General features: G+C 49.4%; 1 protein-coding gene across 1 annotated transcript in view; it reads left to right on the top strand.

The window, feature by feature from the left end:
* The window catches only part of rhd (Rh blood group, D antigen), an 81936-nt gene that overhangs the window by 36387 nt on the left and 27671 nt on the right, over positions 1-17878 (top strand). Inside the window, exons 5-7 of the mRNA XM_072501101.1 lie at positions 3935-4095; positions 14367-14504; positions 16535-16656. Coding sequence (XP_072357202.1) covers positions 3935-4095; positions 14367-14504; positions 16535-16656 — 421 coding nt within the window. The remainder of the gene's footprint in view (positions 1-3934; positions 4096-14366; positions 14505-16534; positions 16657-17878) is intronic.

Genomic DNA, 17878 nt, shown 5'->3' on the forward strand with positions numbered 1-17878 from the left:
CATCCGTGGCAGGTAGATTGGAGGCCACAAAGGCCACATGGGCATCAACCTGGCAGACAAATCCCGCTGGGTCACACGGAATGTTGACTGCCCTGCACAGAGCGTCGGCAATGATGATGTCTTTGCCTGGGGTGAAAACCAGATGGAAGTCGTATCACCGGAGCTTGAGAAGAATACGCTGGAGGCAAGGCTTCATGGTATTCAAGTCTTTCTGTATTATATTGACCAGCGGGCGATGGTCGGTCTCGACGGTGAATTGAGGAAGCCCGTACAAATAATCGTGAAACTTAACGACACGGGTCAGATGACCCAGGCACTCCTTTTCTATCTGCGCGTAGCGCTGTTCCATGAGGGTCATGGCGCATGACGCATATGCAACGGGGGCCCATGATGAGGCCTCATCGCGTTGCAGGAACACTGCCCCAATGCCGGATTGGCTGGCATCGGTCGAAATTTTGGTCTCTTTTGCTGGATCAAAGAAAGCTAAGACCGGGGCCGTGGTGAGTTTGCTTTTGAGTTCTCTCCATTCGCGCTCGTGGGCAGGAAGCCATTGGAAGTCTGTCGTCTTCCTGACCAGGTTCCTGAGAGCCGTGGTATGAGAGGCGAGGTTAGGGATGAACGTCCCTAAAAAGTTGACCATGCCCAGAAATCAGAGGACCGCCTTCTTGTCCTCTGGCGTTTTCATGGCTGTGATATCAGCCACCTTGTCCGCATCCGGCCGCACACCCAACTGGGAGATGTGGTCCCCTAGGAACTTGAGTTCCGTCTGACCAAAAGAGCATTTGGCTCTGTTGAGGCGTAGGCCCTGCTCATGTATGCGTTTGAACACGCGCTGGAGGCGACTGACATGCTCCTGCGGGGTGGTGGACCAAAGGAATATGTCGTCGACATAGACCTTCAATGCCTTCCATCATTTGTTCCATGATTTTGTGGAACACTTCTGAAGCCGATATGATCCCAAACGGCATCCTGTTGTAACAATATCTGCCAAAGGGGGTATTAAATGTACACAGTTTCCTGCTGGATTTGTCGAGCTGGATTTGCCAGAATCTTTTTGAGGCGTCCAGTTTGGTAAAGAGCTTGGCACGAGCCATCTCGCATGTGATCTCTTCGCGCTTGGGAATTGGACAATGCTCCCTCATGATATTGCGATTCAGATCCTTGGGATCAGTGCAGATTCTCAGCTCGCCGGAAGGCTTTTTTTTTACACACACCATGGAACTGACCCTGTCAGTTTGTTCCGTAACTCTGGAGATCACTCCTTGGTCCTGGAGGTCCTGCAGCTGCTGCTTGAGGCGGTCCTTAAGGGGTGCTGGGACCCTGCGAGGTGCATGCACTACAGGCGTGGCGTTCTGTTTGAGTAGGATCTTGTAAGTATATGGGAGCGTGCCCATGCCGTCGAAGACTTCGCGGTGCTGGTCGATGATGGCATCGAGTTGTGCCCTGAAGTCAGCATCTTGGAAGGCAGACGTGTCATCAGGAGAGAGAAAGTGTACTCTCCGAACGAGGTTCAACAGCTTGCATGCCTGTGCGCCAAGCAGGGAGGCTTTCGAGGAGCCCACGATCTCGAAAGGAAGGATGGCTTTGCGTGACCTGTGCGTCACTTCAAGTTGGCACGAGCCGCTAGCAGGAATGAGGTTGCCATTATAATCCAATAGCTGGCAGGCTGATGGAAGGATAGCTGGTTTGACACAAAGTCTTTGGAAGTCAGAGCACGCCATGAGATTGGCAAAGGCACCAGTGTCCCGGTGGAATCGTATTTGGGACCGGTTGACTGTCAGGTGGCACACCACTCATCGTCTGGATCGATGCTGTATACCGACAGCGGCTGGTGTCTTTGCTTCGGGGACAGCCTGTTTTTCGTTACGACACCAACTCGAAAAGGCACCTTTGGGTCCTCGGTGTCACTGCTGTGTGGGAGGTCCGCATCAGACTCGGTGACCGTGGGTTGAATTGCCCGGACATTCCTGCGAGGCTGGCTGAAGCGATATGAATTGGCAGGCTGAGCTGCTCGGCATAAGGCAGCATAGTAGCCAAGTCTGCCACATCGTAGGCATTGTCGAGATTTTGCCGCTTTAAATGGGCGGAGTCACAGCTGCTGCACGTAGTAGCGTCAGCACGTTCGCTGCGCCACCATATGGGAATACCGACTCGTGGCGTTTTCATATTAAGACACAGTTCTCGATTGTGGTCGCTAGGGTGAGTTGCTTTACTTTGAGGAACTGCTGACGTTGGGGGTCCGACTGAACATCGAAAACGATCTGGTCGCGTATCATGGAGTCGGAGGTGGGCCCGTAGCTGCAAGATTGCACAAGCATGCGGAGGTGTGTGAGAAAGGATTGGAAAGGATCCTTACCCTGCAAACGCTGCTGGAACACGTAGCGCTCAAAACTTTCATTCACCTCTACGCTGCAGTGAGTGTCAAACTTGAGGAGGACCGTCTTGAACTTTGTTTTATCTTCATCATCCGCAAAGGTGAGAGAGTTGAAAATGTGGATGGCATGGTCCCCGGCCGTGGAGAGGAGAAGAGCAATCTTTCTGGTATCCGAGGCGCCCTCCGGTCTGTGGCTTCGAGGAAGAGCTGGAAGCGCTGTTTGGAGGGTGCGGGAAAAGAATGCCACGGGCCTGCCTGCCTGGTTGAGGGTGGTAGCTAGAGCGATGTCTGATGCATCGCTCTCGACTTGGAAGGGGAGCGTCTCGTCGACCGCGTGCATCGTGGCCTTGGCGATGTCGGCCTTGATACGGTTGAAGGCCTGGTGAGCCTCGGCCGTCAGGGGGAAAACGGTGTAGTGAATGAGTGGGCGGGCCTTGTCCGCATAGTTAGGGACCCACTGGGCGTAGTACGAGAAGAAGCCCTGGCATCGTTTGAGGGCCTTTGGGCAGTGGGGAAGGGGGAGCTCCATGAAGGGGCGCATGCGATCGGGATCAGGCCCTAGCACTCCGTTCTGGACCACATAGCCGAGGATGACTAATCGGTTTGTGCTGAACATGCACTTCTCCTTGTTGTAGGTTAGATTGAGGAGTTTAGCGGTGTGGAGGAATTTGGAAAGGTTAGCGTCGTGATCCTGCTGGTCGTGGCCGCAGATGGTGACGTTATCCAGGTACGGGAAGGTGGCCCGCAGTCCGATGTTTAACATATCCCCTAAATCACTAGAACAGGCAGATGGGACCTCAGGCTAACATTTCATCTGAAGGTGATTCACATCTGCTTGTCTGGTGGAACTGGTTAGAAAGAATACTCTGTACTAGTAAGAGTTTAGAACCCCAGGTTTGATTTTGCTGATGCATGTTTCTAACTTTTTTTCAACACTTAAAAAAGGAAAAACATTGTTAAGTGTCTTTAAAAAAAAGTAGTATTTTTATAAGTCAAAGAAACAGCCAATCAAACAGATGGATCACTTTTTCAGGAAATCCAGAAAGAAGTGTATGACATTCCCTTTGCAATAATATCATAGAATTTACAGTGCCGAAGGAGGCCATTCGGCCCATCGAGTCTGCACTTGCTCTTGGAAAGAGCACCCTACCCAAGTTCAGCACCTCCAACCTATCCCCATAACCCAGTAACCCCACCCAACACAAAGGGCAATTTTGGACACTAAGGGCAATTTATCATGACCAATCCACCTAACCCGCACATCTTTGGACTGTGGGAGGGAACCGGAGCACCCGGAGGAAACCCACGCACACACGGGGAGGATGTGCAGACTCCGCACAGACAGTGACCCAAGCCGGAATCGAACCTGGGACCCTGGAGCTGTGAAGCAATTGTGCTATCCACAATGCTACCGTGCTGCCCTGATATGTTGTGAAAGGTTTTTCATAAATAGATAAAATTAAAATATGTATTTACAATTGTTCTTTGTGCTTTTTCCATACAATACCGACATCTTGCAGATCTAAGTATATTGACTAAAACTCTTCCTCTTGTCCACAGGTACTATCTTTCTGTGGATGTTCTGGCCCAGTTTTAATGCAGCACTTCTTGATACGAATAGGGAGAAGGCTGTTTTCAACACCTACTATGCCTTGGCTGCTTGCACTGTTGCAGTGTTTGCAATATCCAGTCAGGTCCATGATAAAGGAAAAATAGACATGGTAATAGAATACTTTTTATCCACTTCACTTAATTGTGTTTATCAGATTTCTAGCAGTGACAGCTACCCTGCTTCCTCCATATAATTACTGTTCTACTGTTACCAAGCTATTATTCTGGGTTGTAAACAATGATCCTGAGTGGGATTACAATGCTTCATTATTCACTCAAAGTGAAATATATATACCATTAAAACACTGCTTAAATAATAGATCTTCTTTCAACTTTTGTGATAAGCATGCAATTCATTCAGTGTTAAACAGACTTGCGACTCAGGTGAACTGTATGAACAATGTACTTGTTGGAGACAAGTATGTTATTACAATGCCAAGATACAACAAACTTGTATTGTTTATTCACAAAAGTTTAGTTGCTTAAGTTCGACCAAAGCAGGACATTCTTGTCCCTGGGACAGGGAGCAAATTCATTTTCATGTTTTATTTGAAAGGCTGTGCTCCAGTCATTGCAGCACGCCTGCTTTTCAAGCTATTTTTATATAAATTTCGATTACACTGGCATCTTATTAGATACATAAACACAATTAGAATTGTTTTCCACGCCATTCTTTGAAACAAAAAAACATGCAGTACATGAATAACATGAACTTGAAACCATCTGAAGGATAAAGATTGGTCACCATCTGGTTCCGAGGAAGGATCTGACTTGAAATATTACCCTACCTAACTCTTCAGATTCTGTCTTCCTTTTCAATCTCCACTGTTGGCCATTGCTCTTTGTGTAAGCTGAATAACATTTTTATTTCTAAACTTATTTAAAGAGTGACATTGAAAGAAATCAAAAGACCAAATTGGGTTTTGCATCAGTTTCAGTTGCTCTTGAATTGAGTTGGGTATTGCGCGGCAATTTTCTAATGTCACACACAGGCTCAATTTTGTTTTTATCCCCCTCCTCCACAGTATAAAAATAAAATAGATTCCTCAAATGGCACAGCAGGTTGAGATAAGGGACTGGATTCTCTGGTCCCCGAGCTACATATTTCTCGGTGGCATGCCGTTCGCAAGTGGCAGGTTTCTAAACTCCCGGCCCTTGCCATTGGAACCATCGAAGCCACACCACACCACCGGGAAAACCGCGGGCGGGGGTGCGCTGTCAGCGAAAACAGGGAATCCCAACGGTCGGAGAATAGCGGCCAATGATTAGCTGAGCCACACAGGCGATGTTTGGTCATACCTTTGATTCTTTCTCTGCGCTGAGTTAATTCGATTCCGGCCTTGAGTGACTGTTATGTAGAGTTTGAACATTCTCCTCGTGTCGGCGTGGGTTTCCTCCGGGTGCTCCATTTTCCTCCCACAGTCCAAAGACGTGCTGGTTAGATGGATTGGCCATGCTAAAATTGCCCCTTAGTGTCCAAAGGGTTAGGTGAGGTTACTGGGTTACGGGGATCGGGTGGGGTGGGGGCCTAGGTAAGGCGCTCTTTCAGAGGGTCGGTGCAGACTCAATCACCAAATGGCCTCCCGCTGCACTGTAGTGGTTCTATGATTCTTCAATTGTTGCCAGGAGGACATTAAAGGTCCTAGAATTGGTTCTGGTGCCTCTGCATTGGGTTTGAAGCAATTGATCAAAGTACCTGCTGCTGATTGCTATCCGGCATCACCCACCTGAAGTCAGGATGTTGTGTGAGGGCAAGATCCAGGCTGGGTGGAATGTCTCCTGTGTTTAAACAGCTTGCTCACACTCATGTGTCGAAACTCATACATAAAGAATTTGGTTTAGGTACCAGAGAGCACCTGGTGTCTTTGGAACTGTACTCCTGCAAGGAGGCAATGCCTTCTGCAAATGAAAGAAAGTTGTCAAGAAGAAATATAAGAAAAGTCTCGCTCCTATTTTGGAGTGGAAATAGGAAGGGTTTCAGGAGCAGAGCTGTGGTAAATGGGGCAGAACCTATCTCCAGATTTTCAATTAATATTAATTCCTGATCATTTTTCTTACACAGAGTGAGTCTTCAAATTAAAAAGAACTCATTCAGAGTAGGTGAAAACTTATCCCAAAGGAGAGGTGTGGAATACAATACCATGTATATTTGCCACATCTGCCAACTCAACAGACTGATCAAGACCTTGGATCCAGACCTTCAGAGCACCCTACGTGCTCTCATCCCACGTACTCCCCGCATTGGAGATCTCTACTGCCTCCCGAAAATACACAAGGCCAACACACCAGGCCGTCCTATCGTTTCAGGCAATGGGACCCTGTGTGAGAACCTCTCTGGCTACATTGAGGGCATCTTGAAACCCATCGTACAAGGTACACCCAGCTTCTGTCGCGACATGACGGACTTCTTCCAGAAACTCAGCACCCATGGACCAGTTCAACCAGGAACATTCCTCGTCACAATGAACGTCTCGGCACTCTACACCAGCATCCCCCATGACGACGGCATTGCTGCAACAGCATCAGTACTCAACACCGACAACTGCCAATCACCAGATGCAATTCTGCAACTCATCCGCTTCATTCTGGATCACAACATCTTCACCGTCGACAACAAGTTCTTCATCCAGACACACTGAACAGCAATGGGGACCAGATTCGCACCATAATATGCCAACATTTTCATGCACAAGTTTGAACAGGACCTCCTCACCGCACAGGACCTTCAACCGACGTTATACACCAGATACATCAATGACATTTTTTTCCTTTGGACCCACGGCGAAGAATCACTGAAATGACTACACGATGATATCAATAAGTTCCATCCCACCATCAGACTCACCATGGACTACTCTCCAAAATCAGTTGCATTCTTGGACACACTCATCTCCATCAAGGACGGTCACCTCAGCACTTTGCTTTACCGCAAACCCACGGATAACCTCATGATGCTCCACTTCTCCAGCTTCCACCCTAAACACATTAAAGAAGCCATCCCCTATGGACAAGCGCTCCGTATACACAGGATCTGCTCAGACGAGGAGGAGCATAACAGACATCTACAGATGCTGAAAGATGCCCGCGTACGAACGGGATATGGCGCTCGACTCATTTTTTTATTTTTTTTTAAAATATATTTTATTCTGATTTTCTTTGGCCAAACAAAACAATACAAAGGTTTTCCTTTTTACAACAGTAAAACAGTATAAATAACAGTGGCCTGTTTTAACAAATAAATAAATAATATATAAACTAAATGGCAACTGCCCTATCAAAAATAATAACTCTCCAAAATAAAATCAAACAATCCAATATACATAGCCTAGTACAAATATTTATACAAAACACCCCTGTGGACCCACCCGGGCCCTCCCCCCCACCACCCCCCCTCCCCCCTGGGTTGCTGCTGTTACCTTCCCATTTCTTTTATCGTTCTGCGAGGTAGTCAATGAACGGTTGCCACCGCCTGGTGAACCCTTGAGCCAAACCCCTTAGTGCAAACTTTATCCGTTCTAGTTTTATAAACCCTGCCATGTCATTTATCCAGGTCTCCACGCCTGGGGGTTTGGCTTCCTTCCACATAAGCAATATCCTTCGCCGGGCTACTAGGGACGCAAAGGCCAAGACATCAGCGTCTTTCGCCTCCTGCACTCCCGGCTCTTCTGCAACCCCGAATATAGCCAACCCCCAGCTTGGCTCGACCCGGACCCCCACCACCTTCGAAAGCACCTTTGCCACCCCCACCCAGAACCCCTGTAGTGCCGGTCATGACCAGAACATGTGTGTGTGGTTTGCTGGGCTTCTCGAGCATCTCCCACACCTATCCTCTACCCCAAAAAATTTACTGAGCCGTGCTCCGGTCATATGCGCCCTGTGTAAAACCTTGAATTGTATCAGGCTTAGCCTGGCGCACAAGGACGACGAGTTTACCCTACGTAGGGCATCAGCCCACAGCCCCTCCTCAATCTCTTCCCCCAGCTCTTCTTCCCATTTCCCCTTCAACTCATCCACCATGATCTCCCCCTCATCCCTCATTTCCCTGTATATATCCAACACCCTACCATCCCCCACCCATGTCCCCGAGATCACTCTATCCTGGACCTCCTGCGTCGGGAGCTGCGGGAATTCCCTCACCTGTTGCCTCGCGAAAGCCCTCAGTTGCATGTACCGAAATGCATTCCCTTGGGGCAACCCATATTTTTCCGTCAGCGCTCCCAGACTCGCAAACGTCCCGTCTACGAACAGATCTCTCAGTTGCACAACCCCAGCTCTTTGCCATGCTCCAAATCCCCCATCCATTCTCCCCGGGACAAACCTATGGTTATTTCTTATCGGGAACCGCACCGAGGCTCCCGTCCTTCCCCTATGTCGTCTCCACTGCCCCCAAATTTTTAGTGTTGCCACCACCACTGGACTTGTGGTGTATTTCTTCAGGGAGAATGGCAACGGCGCCGTCACCATTGCTTGTAGGCTGGTTCCCTTGCAGGACGCCATCTCCAATCTCTTCCACGCCGCTCCCTCCCCTTCTCCCATCCACTTACACACCATTGAGATATTGGCGGCCCAGTAGTATTCACTTAGGCTCGGTAGTGCCAGCCCTCCCATCCCTGCTGCGCTGCAAGAACCCCCTCCTCACTCTCGGGGTCTTCCCGGCCCACACAAAACTCATGACACTTTTCTCAATTCTCTTGAAAAAAGCCTTCGTGACCATCACCGGAAGGCACTGAAACACAAAGAGGAATCTCGGGAGGACTACCATTTTAATCGCCTGCACCCTACCCACCAGTGACAGGGGCATCATGTCCCATCTCTTAAAATCCTCCTCCATCTGTTCCACCAATCTTGTTAGATTAAGCCGGTGTAAGGTTCCCCAACTCCTGGCTATCTGAATCCCTAAGTACCGGAATTCTCTTGTCACCTTCCTCAGCGGTAAGTCATCTATTCCCCTGCTCTGCTCCCCCGGATGCACCACAAACAGCTCACTCTTACCCATATTCAATTTGTACCCCGAAAATTCCCCAAACTCCCTGAGTGTCTGCATTATCTCAGGCACCCCTCCACTGGGTCCGCAACATACAGCAATAAATCATCTGCATACAAGGACACCCGGTGTTCTTCTCCTCCCCTGAGCACTCCCCTCCACTTCCTGGAGCCCCTCAGTGCTATGGCCAGGGGCACAATCGCCAATGCAAACAGTAACGGAGACAGGGGATACCCCTGCCTCGTCCCTCTATGAAGATGGAAGTAATCAGACCTCGGTCTGTTCGTGACCACGCTCGCCACCGGGGCCCTATACAGCAGCTGTACCCATCCGATATACCCTTCTCCAAAACCAAATCTCCTCAGCACCTCCCACAGATAATCCCACTCCACTCTGTCGAATGCTTTCTCGGCGTCCATCGCCACCACTATCTCCGCCTCCCCCTCTGGCGGGGGCATCATCATTACCCCTAGCAACCTCCGTATGTTCGTGTTCAGCTGTCTCCCCTTAACGAACCCAGTTTGATCCTCGTGGACCACCCCGGGGACACAGTCCTCTATCCTCGTTGCCATCACCTTGGCCAAGAGCTTAGCATCTACATTTAAAAGGGAAATGGGCCTGTAGGACCCACACTGCAGCGGGTCTTTTTCCTTCTTCAAAAGGAGCGATATCGTTGCCCCCGACATAGTCGGGGGCAGCTGCCCCCTTTCCCTCACCTCATTAAAGGTTCTCATCAGAGGCAGGGCCAGTAAGTCCATATACTTCCTATAAAATTCCACCGGGAATCCGTCCGGTCCCGGGGCCTTCCCCGCCTGCATGCTCCCAATCCCTTTTACCACCTCCTCCATCTCAATCTGTGCTCCCAGTCCCACCCTCTCCTGCTCCTCCACCTTAGGGAATTCCAGCTGATCCAAGAAACTCATCATTCCCTCCTTCCCTTCCGGGGGCTGAGCCTTATACAACCTCTCATAAAATGCCTTAAACACCCCGTTCACTCTCTCCGCTCCCCGTTCCATCTCTCCCTCCTCATCTCTCACCCCACCTATCTCCCTCGCTGCTCCCCTCTTCCTCAATTGGTGGGCCAGTAGCCGACTCGCCTTCTCTCCATACTCATACTGTACATCCTGTGCCCTCCTCCACTGTGCCTCCGCCTTACCCGTGGTCAGCAGGTCAAACTCCACATGTAGCCTTTGTCTTTCCTTGTACAGTCCCTCCTCCGGTGCCTCCGCATATTGCCTGTCCACCCTCAAAAGTTCTTTCAGCAATCGCTCCCTTTCTTTACCCTCTTGTTTCCCTTTATGTGCCCTTATGGATATCAGTTCCCCTCTAACCACCGCCTTCAACGCCTCCCAGACCACTCCCACCTGAACCTCTCCATTGTCATTAAGCTCCAAGTACCTTTCGATGCACCCCCTCACCCTTAAACATACCCCCTCATCCGCCAATAAGCCCATATCCATTCTCCAGAGTGGGTGCTGCTCTTTTTCCTCTCCTACCTCCAGGTCTACCCAATGTGGAGCGTGGTCCGAAATAGCTATGGCCGTATATTCCGTCCCTGTCACCTTCGGAATCAGTGCCCTTCCCAAGACAAAAAAGTCTATCCGTGAATATACTTTGTGGACATGGGAGAAAAATGAGAACTCCTTACTCCTAGGCCTGCTAAATCTCCAGAGGTCTACCCCTCCCATCTGCTCCATGAAGTCCTTGAGCACCCTGGCCACTGCCGGCCTCCTCCCGGACCTGGACCTCGATCGGTCCAGCCCTGGATCAAGCACCGTATTGAAATCTCCCCCCATTACCAACTTTCCCGCCTCCAGGTCCGGGATACGTCCCAACATACGCCTCATAAAATTTGCACCATCCCAGTTCGGGGCATATACGTTCACCAGAACCACCGCCTCCCCTTGCAATCTGCCACTCACCATCACATATCTACCCCCACTATCCGCCACTATGGTCTTTGCCTCAGACAGTACCCGTTTCCCCACCAAGATAGCCACCCCCCTGTTCTTCGCATCCAAACCCGAATTAAACACCTGTCCCACCCATCCTTTACGTAGTCTGACCTGGTCTATCAGTTTCAGATGCGTCTCCTGCAACATAACCACATCTGCCTTTAATTTCTTTAGGTGTGCGAGTACCCGTGCCCTTTTAATCGGCCCATTCAGCCCTCTCACGTTCCACGTGATCAGCCGGGTTGGGGGGCTCTTTAGCCCCCCCCCCCCCTTGTCGACTAACCATCCCCTTTTTTAACCCTGCTCCTCACCCGGTTCCCACGTACCCGTGTATCCCCCCGACGGCGCCCTCCCGCCTCGACCACCCCATCCCATAACAGCTCCCCCTTCTCCTTAGCAGCAGCAACCCAGTTAACCCCCCCTCCCCCCCTCCGCTAGATCCCTTCCTAGCGTAATTGCACCCCTCATGTTGCTCCCAGAAGTCAGCGAACTCTGGCTGACCTCGGCTTCCCCCCTTGTCCTCGGCCCCCACTGTGCGAGGCCCCCTCCTTCCTGCGTCCCTGTTCCCGCCATAATTACCATAGCGCGGGAACAAAGCCCGCGTTTCCCACTCGGCCCCGCCCCTAATGACCGGCGCCCACAGTTCCTCATACTTCCCCCCCCCCCCCCCCATTATGGGGAAGAGAGAAAAGTTACAGGATCGCAAGATTAACAAACTGAGAAATCATCCCCCCCCCCTTTTTCCTCGCCCCACATAATCACCCCACCACTTTGTCCAAAAAGTTCTTTCTCTCGCCAGACTATTCCAGCTTCTCGTCCACAATGAATGTCCACACCTCTTCTGCCATCTCAAAGTAGTGGTGCTTCCCTTGGTGTGTGACCCACAATCTCGCCGGTTGTAACATTCCAAACTGGATCTTCTTTTTGTGAAGCACCGCCTTAGCCCGATTAAAACTTGCCCTCCTTCTTGCCACCTCCGCACTCCAATCCTGGTATACGCGGATCACCGCGTTCTCCCACCTGCAGCTCCGAGTTTTCTTTGCCCATCTTAGGACCATCTCTCTCATTATAGCGGTGAAACCTCACCACTATGGCTCGAGGTATTTCTCCTGCCCTTGGTCTTCGCGCCATAACTCGATAAGCTTCCTCCACCTCCAAAGGGCCCGTCGGGGCCTCCGATCCCATTAGCGAGTGAAGCATCGTGCTCACATATGTCCCGACGTCCGCCCCTTCTACGCCTTCGGGAAGACACAGAACCCTTAAATTCTTCCTCCTCAAATTATTCTCCAGTACTTCCAGCCTTTCCACACACCTTTTGTGCTGCGCCTCGTGCGTCTCTCTCTTCACCACCAGGCCCTGTATTTCATCTACGTTTTCAGCAGCCTTTGCCTTCATGACCCGAAGCTCCTGCTCTTGAGTCTTCTGCTCCTCCTTTAGCCCTTCAATCGCCTGTAATATCGGGGCCAACAACGCCTTCTTCAATTCCTTTTTCAGCTCTTCCACACAGCGCCGCAGGAACTCTTGTTGGTCTGGGCCCCATAACAAACGGCCACCTTCCGACGCCATCTTGCTTTGAGCTTGCCTTCCTTGCCGCTGCTCCAGAGGATCCTCCGCAATCCGGCTGCTATCCTCTCCTTTATCCATGCGTGTCCGGGGGGATTCCCTTCTAGTTTACCGCACAGTGTTTTTGGCCTTTTAAATTGCCGTTGGGGCTCCTTTAAAGAGCCCAAAAGTCCGTTCCACCGGGAGCTGCCGAAACGTGCGACTTAGCTGGTCATTGTCACACCCGGAAGTCGCGCTCGACTCATTGATCGACAGTTCCAACGCACCACAGCAAAAAAAACGCACCGACCTCCTCAGAAGACAAACATGGGACACAACCGACAGAGTACCCTTCGTCGTCCAGTACCTTCCCGGAGCGGAGAAACTATGACATCTTCTTCGCAGCCTTCAACACGTCATCGATAAAGATGAACATCTTGCCAAGGTCATTCCCACACCCCCACTACTTGCATTCAAACAACCGCGCAACCTCAAACAAACCATTGTTTGCAGCAAACTACCCAGCCTAGCGACCACGACACCACACAATCCTGCCATGGCAATCTCTGCAAGACGTGCCAGATCATCGACATGGATACCACCATTACACGTGAGAACACCACCCACCAGATATGCGGTACATACTCGTGCGACTCGCCAATGTTGTCTACCTCATACGCTGCAGGAAAGGATGTCCCGAAGCGTGGTACATTGGTGAGACCATGCAGACGCTGCAACAACGAATGAACGGACATTGTGCAACAATCACCAGGCAGGAATGTTCCCTTCCAGTCGGGGAACACTTCAGCAGTCAAGGGCATTCAGCCTCTGAGCTCCGGGTAAGCGTTCTCCAAGGCAGCATTCAGGATGCGCGACAGCGCAGAATTGCTGAGCAGAAACTTATAGCCAAGTTCCGCACACATGAGTGCGGCCTCAACCGGGACCTCTGATTCATGTCGCATTACATTCATCCCCCACCATCTGGCCTGGGCTTGCGAAATCCTACCAACTGTCCTGGCTTGAGACAATTCACACCTCTTTAACCTGGGGTTACCCCTATCTCTGGATCTGTGAACACTTAATTAACTGCAAATGCTCGCATTCCAAGCATTGTCTTGCATCTTTGAATTTGTCTCTATATATGTTTCTGGAACATACCTCTTCATTCACCTGAGGAAGCAGTGCTCCGAAAGCTAGTGTTTGAAACAAACCTGTTGGACTTTAACCTGGTGTTGTAAGACTTCTTACTGAGCTCACCCCAGTCCAACGCCGGCATCTCCACATCATGTATATTTGAGTAATGGTCGATCTAGGACGACTCCTGACTTTTGGCCATAAAATCCAAACTCTTGGTACTTACCTTCTTCTCTCCACTGAAGTCAAACATGCTCTGGTGCAAACCCACTCATTGATAAAGCAATAAAATATCACAGCATTGTCGGTGGCTGTTCGGCCCCATATGTCTGTGCATGTCAACACGTGCTTTCAAGGCTACCACCTCACTGGTGCGCGCTGCGTTCCTATCAATTCCGCCCTCTAATGTGGCGACATGGTATCAAGAAGGAACATGCCCGGTTCAACTCACAGTCATCGAGATTGCAGAGTAGACAAATAATTGTGTGGTAGTAGCCAGAGATTTCGAGATAACGGAGAAGAACATTAGAGTTTGGGGGAAGCTCTCTACACAGCGTAGAAGACGCTTAAGAATAAACGTGCAAACGGAGGAAAGGCAAGCATGTGGCCACAGTTGGAAAATTAAATTGAACAATATATAGACGGAATTCGCCCGAAAGGACGCACCGCTTCATGGGAGGGAGGGGGGGGGGGGGGTGAAAGAGTATAAAATAACGGTTCAGAAATAAGTGGTGTTTTACACTAATGTTCAATTGTGTCCCGACAGTCACATATCCGCAGTGCTACATTGGCAGGAGGAGTTGCTATTGGGCTCTCTGCTCCTCTGATACCATATGCTTACATCGCAATGATAATTGGCTTAATTGCTGGCGTTATCTCTACTCTCGGGATGAAATACATGAAGGTAATACTGAAAAAAGAAACATTGAAACTAAAACATGTTTGTGTACATACCTTAGTTATTCTATGTCTTTTAATTTACTGTTCTTTTTCTTTGATCTGGTATGATCTGAAATATAAAAACCAAGGGTAAACATTAAACATGCAGAAGCAATTGGAAATTTGCAGTCAGAGCAGTAGTTTGCAGAAGTCAATGATTTACAGCACAAGATCATGTAAAATCCAGTCATTTTTGTAGGGCCTGTATTTTTAGGATGTCGGGGGCCGAGCCCATCCCTGCCGTCTCTGACAGGTCCACTGCCACTTCACGCTCTGAAGAACATTGATTGGCAGAAGGCAGGTGTCATAACCTGCCAGATCCTATTGGCTGGGGGCAATGGTTTACCCCATGATCCTTGAGGAATATGAGCTCCCTCAATGAGGGGGGGGTGGGGCATCATTAGCAGTTCAGCTGTATAAATAGAGCTGGCCAGTGTGTTACCGGCTGGAGAGGGAACCAGTAGTGAATCTCTGGTATTTTGTACATGCTGGTGGAAATAAAGTTACTTCTGTTTGATTCTCCAAACTCGTGCTAAATTCTTCGTGGCCCTCAATAAAGCGCGACGTCCATTCTCACTCGGGCCGATGGCCCATCTTGTGGAGCCTCCGGCCAATCAAATTGGCTGGCAGCTCTCCACAGCCCCTCCAGACACAGTTCTGCAGTGGCCACAAGGGTTACTGCAGGAGCGTGTCTGTAACAAAGTGCAGGGAGCCAGAGCGAAAGGCAGGGGGCGGGATTCTCCGAAATGGAGGCAGAGTGTTCGCGCCATCGTGAACGGCGTCGAGGTTCATGACGGTGTGAAACGGCCCCTATCCCGACCGATTCAGGGCCCGATAATGGGCTAGGAGCGAGGCTGCGTCATTTACACGCGCCAGGCCTTGGCGCCACGTAAAGGTGGCGCCGCATACATGACGCGGCCGGCGCCGCATAACTGGCATCACCCGCGCATGCACGGGTTGGCCGGCGCCAACCCGCGTATGCATGGTTGCCGTCCTCTCCGAGTCTGCCCCGCAAGAAGATGTCAGACGGATCTTGCGGGGCTGCGGAAGAAAGGAGGTCTGTGTGGAGTTTGCGCTTTCTCCTCGTGTCTACGTGGGTTTCCTTCGGGTGCTCCGGTTTCCTCCCACAGTTCAAAGATGTGCAGGTTAGGTGGATTGGCCATGATAAACATTGCCCCTCAGTGTCCAAAGATGTGTTGCTTAGGTGGAGTTATGGGGATAGGACGGGGGAGTAGGCTGAGGAAGGGTACTCTTTCAAAGGGTCGGTGCAGACTCGATGGGGCAAATGGTCTCCTTCAGCACTGTGGGGATTTTATGGCTGATCTTACAGGCTGGCTGCCCCACATAAATTCAGGAATAGACGGTTTAACCAATTTTCTGAGTTTGATATCAGGGCAGTTTGTAGAAGGTCTGCTGCATAAGTTCTCTAGCGAAGCAAGCCAACTGCAGTAAGCATATGCCAATGTAATAATGCATTCATCCATGCAGACTGCAAAATCCCAGGTTTGATCTCTGGTTTGCGCTGATAGCTGGCTCATCAAAACTGAGCTGCTATAACAACACAGAGTGAAAAAAAACTGCAGCCAATGTTTCAACTGCTGATTGATGTCCAGTGATTTGAATTGGTGAGTGCGCAAGTGTGGAAAGTAGACATATGCTCAGCTCCTTGTTGCTCCTCCAAAGTTGAGCTACCTGCTGATATCCACTAGCCTGCATGTGAAAACTGGGTAGTTGGATCATGTATCAGAGGGTTGCAGGCATATGTGAAACTCTGCACCAGCACGAATCAACATGTTCAGGGGAGGAAGGGAGAAAAGATTTAAAAGATATATATTTTTTTATGCTTTTACTGTCAAACCAATCATGCTTCCACTGTCAAGATTGACTCATGCATTTGTCAATTTTTATTTGTGTCTGCCTTATTCAGAGTACTCTAAAATATTCCTGGTTGCATCACTTGTTTGACAATATCTAACAACTTAATATATTTTCTAGGGCGCATTGGAATTATATTTAGACCTGCACGATACTTGTGGTGTTTTATATACTCATGGATTACCCGGAATCATAGGAGGCATAGTGTACATCGCTCTACTTTCAGTGCCTTCTGTGGACAGGTATCTTTTCAAACTCTGCGCTAAATGAAATGCCTGAGGCCTTTTGCTGTGCATTATAAGCATCCAAACATGTAAGACATTCACACAAAATGATTTTGTCCAACATTTTAATCAAGGGTTAATCATATAAAGGCAGTAAGTATTTTTGAGCTCCTAATTCACAACGTAATTTTCACATTGGTATGATGAGTTGCTTTATAAGTGAAATTTTGCTTTCATTTTCAACAACTTCTGTTCTCTATAGAGGGTGCAGCAGAGATTCACCAGGATGCTGCCTGGGTTGGAGCGTTTCAGCAATGAAGAGAGGCTGGTTAGGCTGGGGTTGTTCTCCTTAGAGCAGAGAAGGCTGAAGGGGGAGCTGATTGAGGTGAATAAAATTATAAGGGGCACAGATAGGGGGCCAATAACCAGAGGACAAAGGTTTAAAGGATGTTTAGAGGGGATTTGAGGAGAAACCATTTCACCTAGATGGTGGTGGGAGTCAGGAACTCACTGCCTGAAAGGGTGGTAGAGGCGGGAACCGTCACAACATTGAAGAAGCATTTAGATGAACACCTGTAACGCCATAGCATACGGACCAAGTGCTGGTAAATGGGACTATAACAGATAGGTGCTTGGTGGCCGGTACTGACATGGTGGATCAAAGGGCCTCTTTTGTGCTGTAAAACTCCTCTCTCATTTTATATTTTCCCCACATTTTCTTTTAGTCTAGTTTGCCCTTAAGTTGAGGGAATCTTCCATTTCTTTTTCCAGTTCTCTCCTTTTTCTGTAAAGTCATGGTGAAAAATTGGCCATTTCTACTTTTAGAATGGGTCAAAATTAAGCCCTCATTTTATGCAGATTGTGATGAAGGTGCTTGTAGACTGATGCAAGTAAGCATGTCAATCATTGTGACAGGGTTTAGGGTACTTTTAATGAACAAATTCATTCATCTCCCACTTCTCTGTAAGTGACCCCACTTCCCATTTGATCCCAAAACCTTTGGATTTCTGCCCTAGCAGAAAAGTTCTAGCTTTACAGGAAGGTAGGAGGACATCATTAATTTGCCTCACTCTGAACAAGCTGTGTTCAGTGAGTTAATAAGGTGCTAAGCCAGTTGGCAAGCATCTATTCCCTCCAAATACACAGTTGTCTTTGGGGATGTGCAGGGCTTTAGCAGCAGGAAATCTAGTGTTGCTAATCCTTCAACGTACATTTGGATGTAAGGTACAAGTGGATTTGC

Source organism: Scyliorhinus torazame, chromosome 1, assembly GCF_047496885.1.
Source record: "Scyliorhinus torazame isolate Kashiwa2021f chromosome 1, sScyTor2.1, whole genome shotgun sequence".
NCBI lineage: Eukaryota > Metazoa > Chordata > Chondrichthyes > Carcharhiniformes > Scyliorhinidae > Scyliorhinus > Scyliorhinus torazame.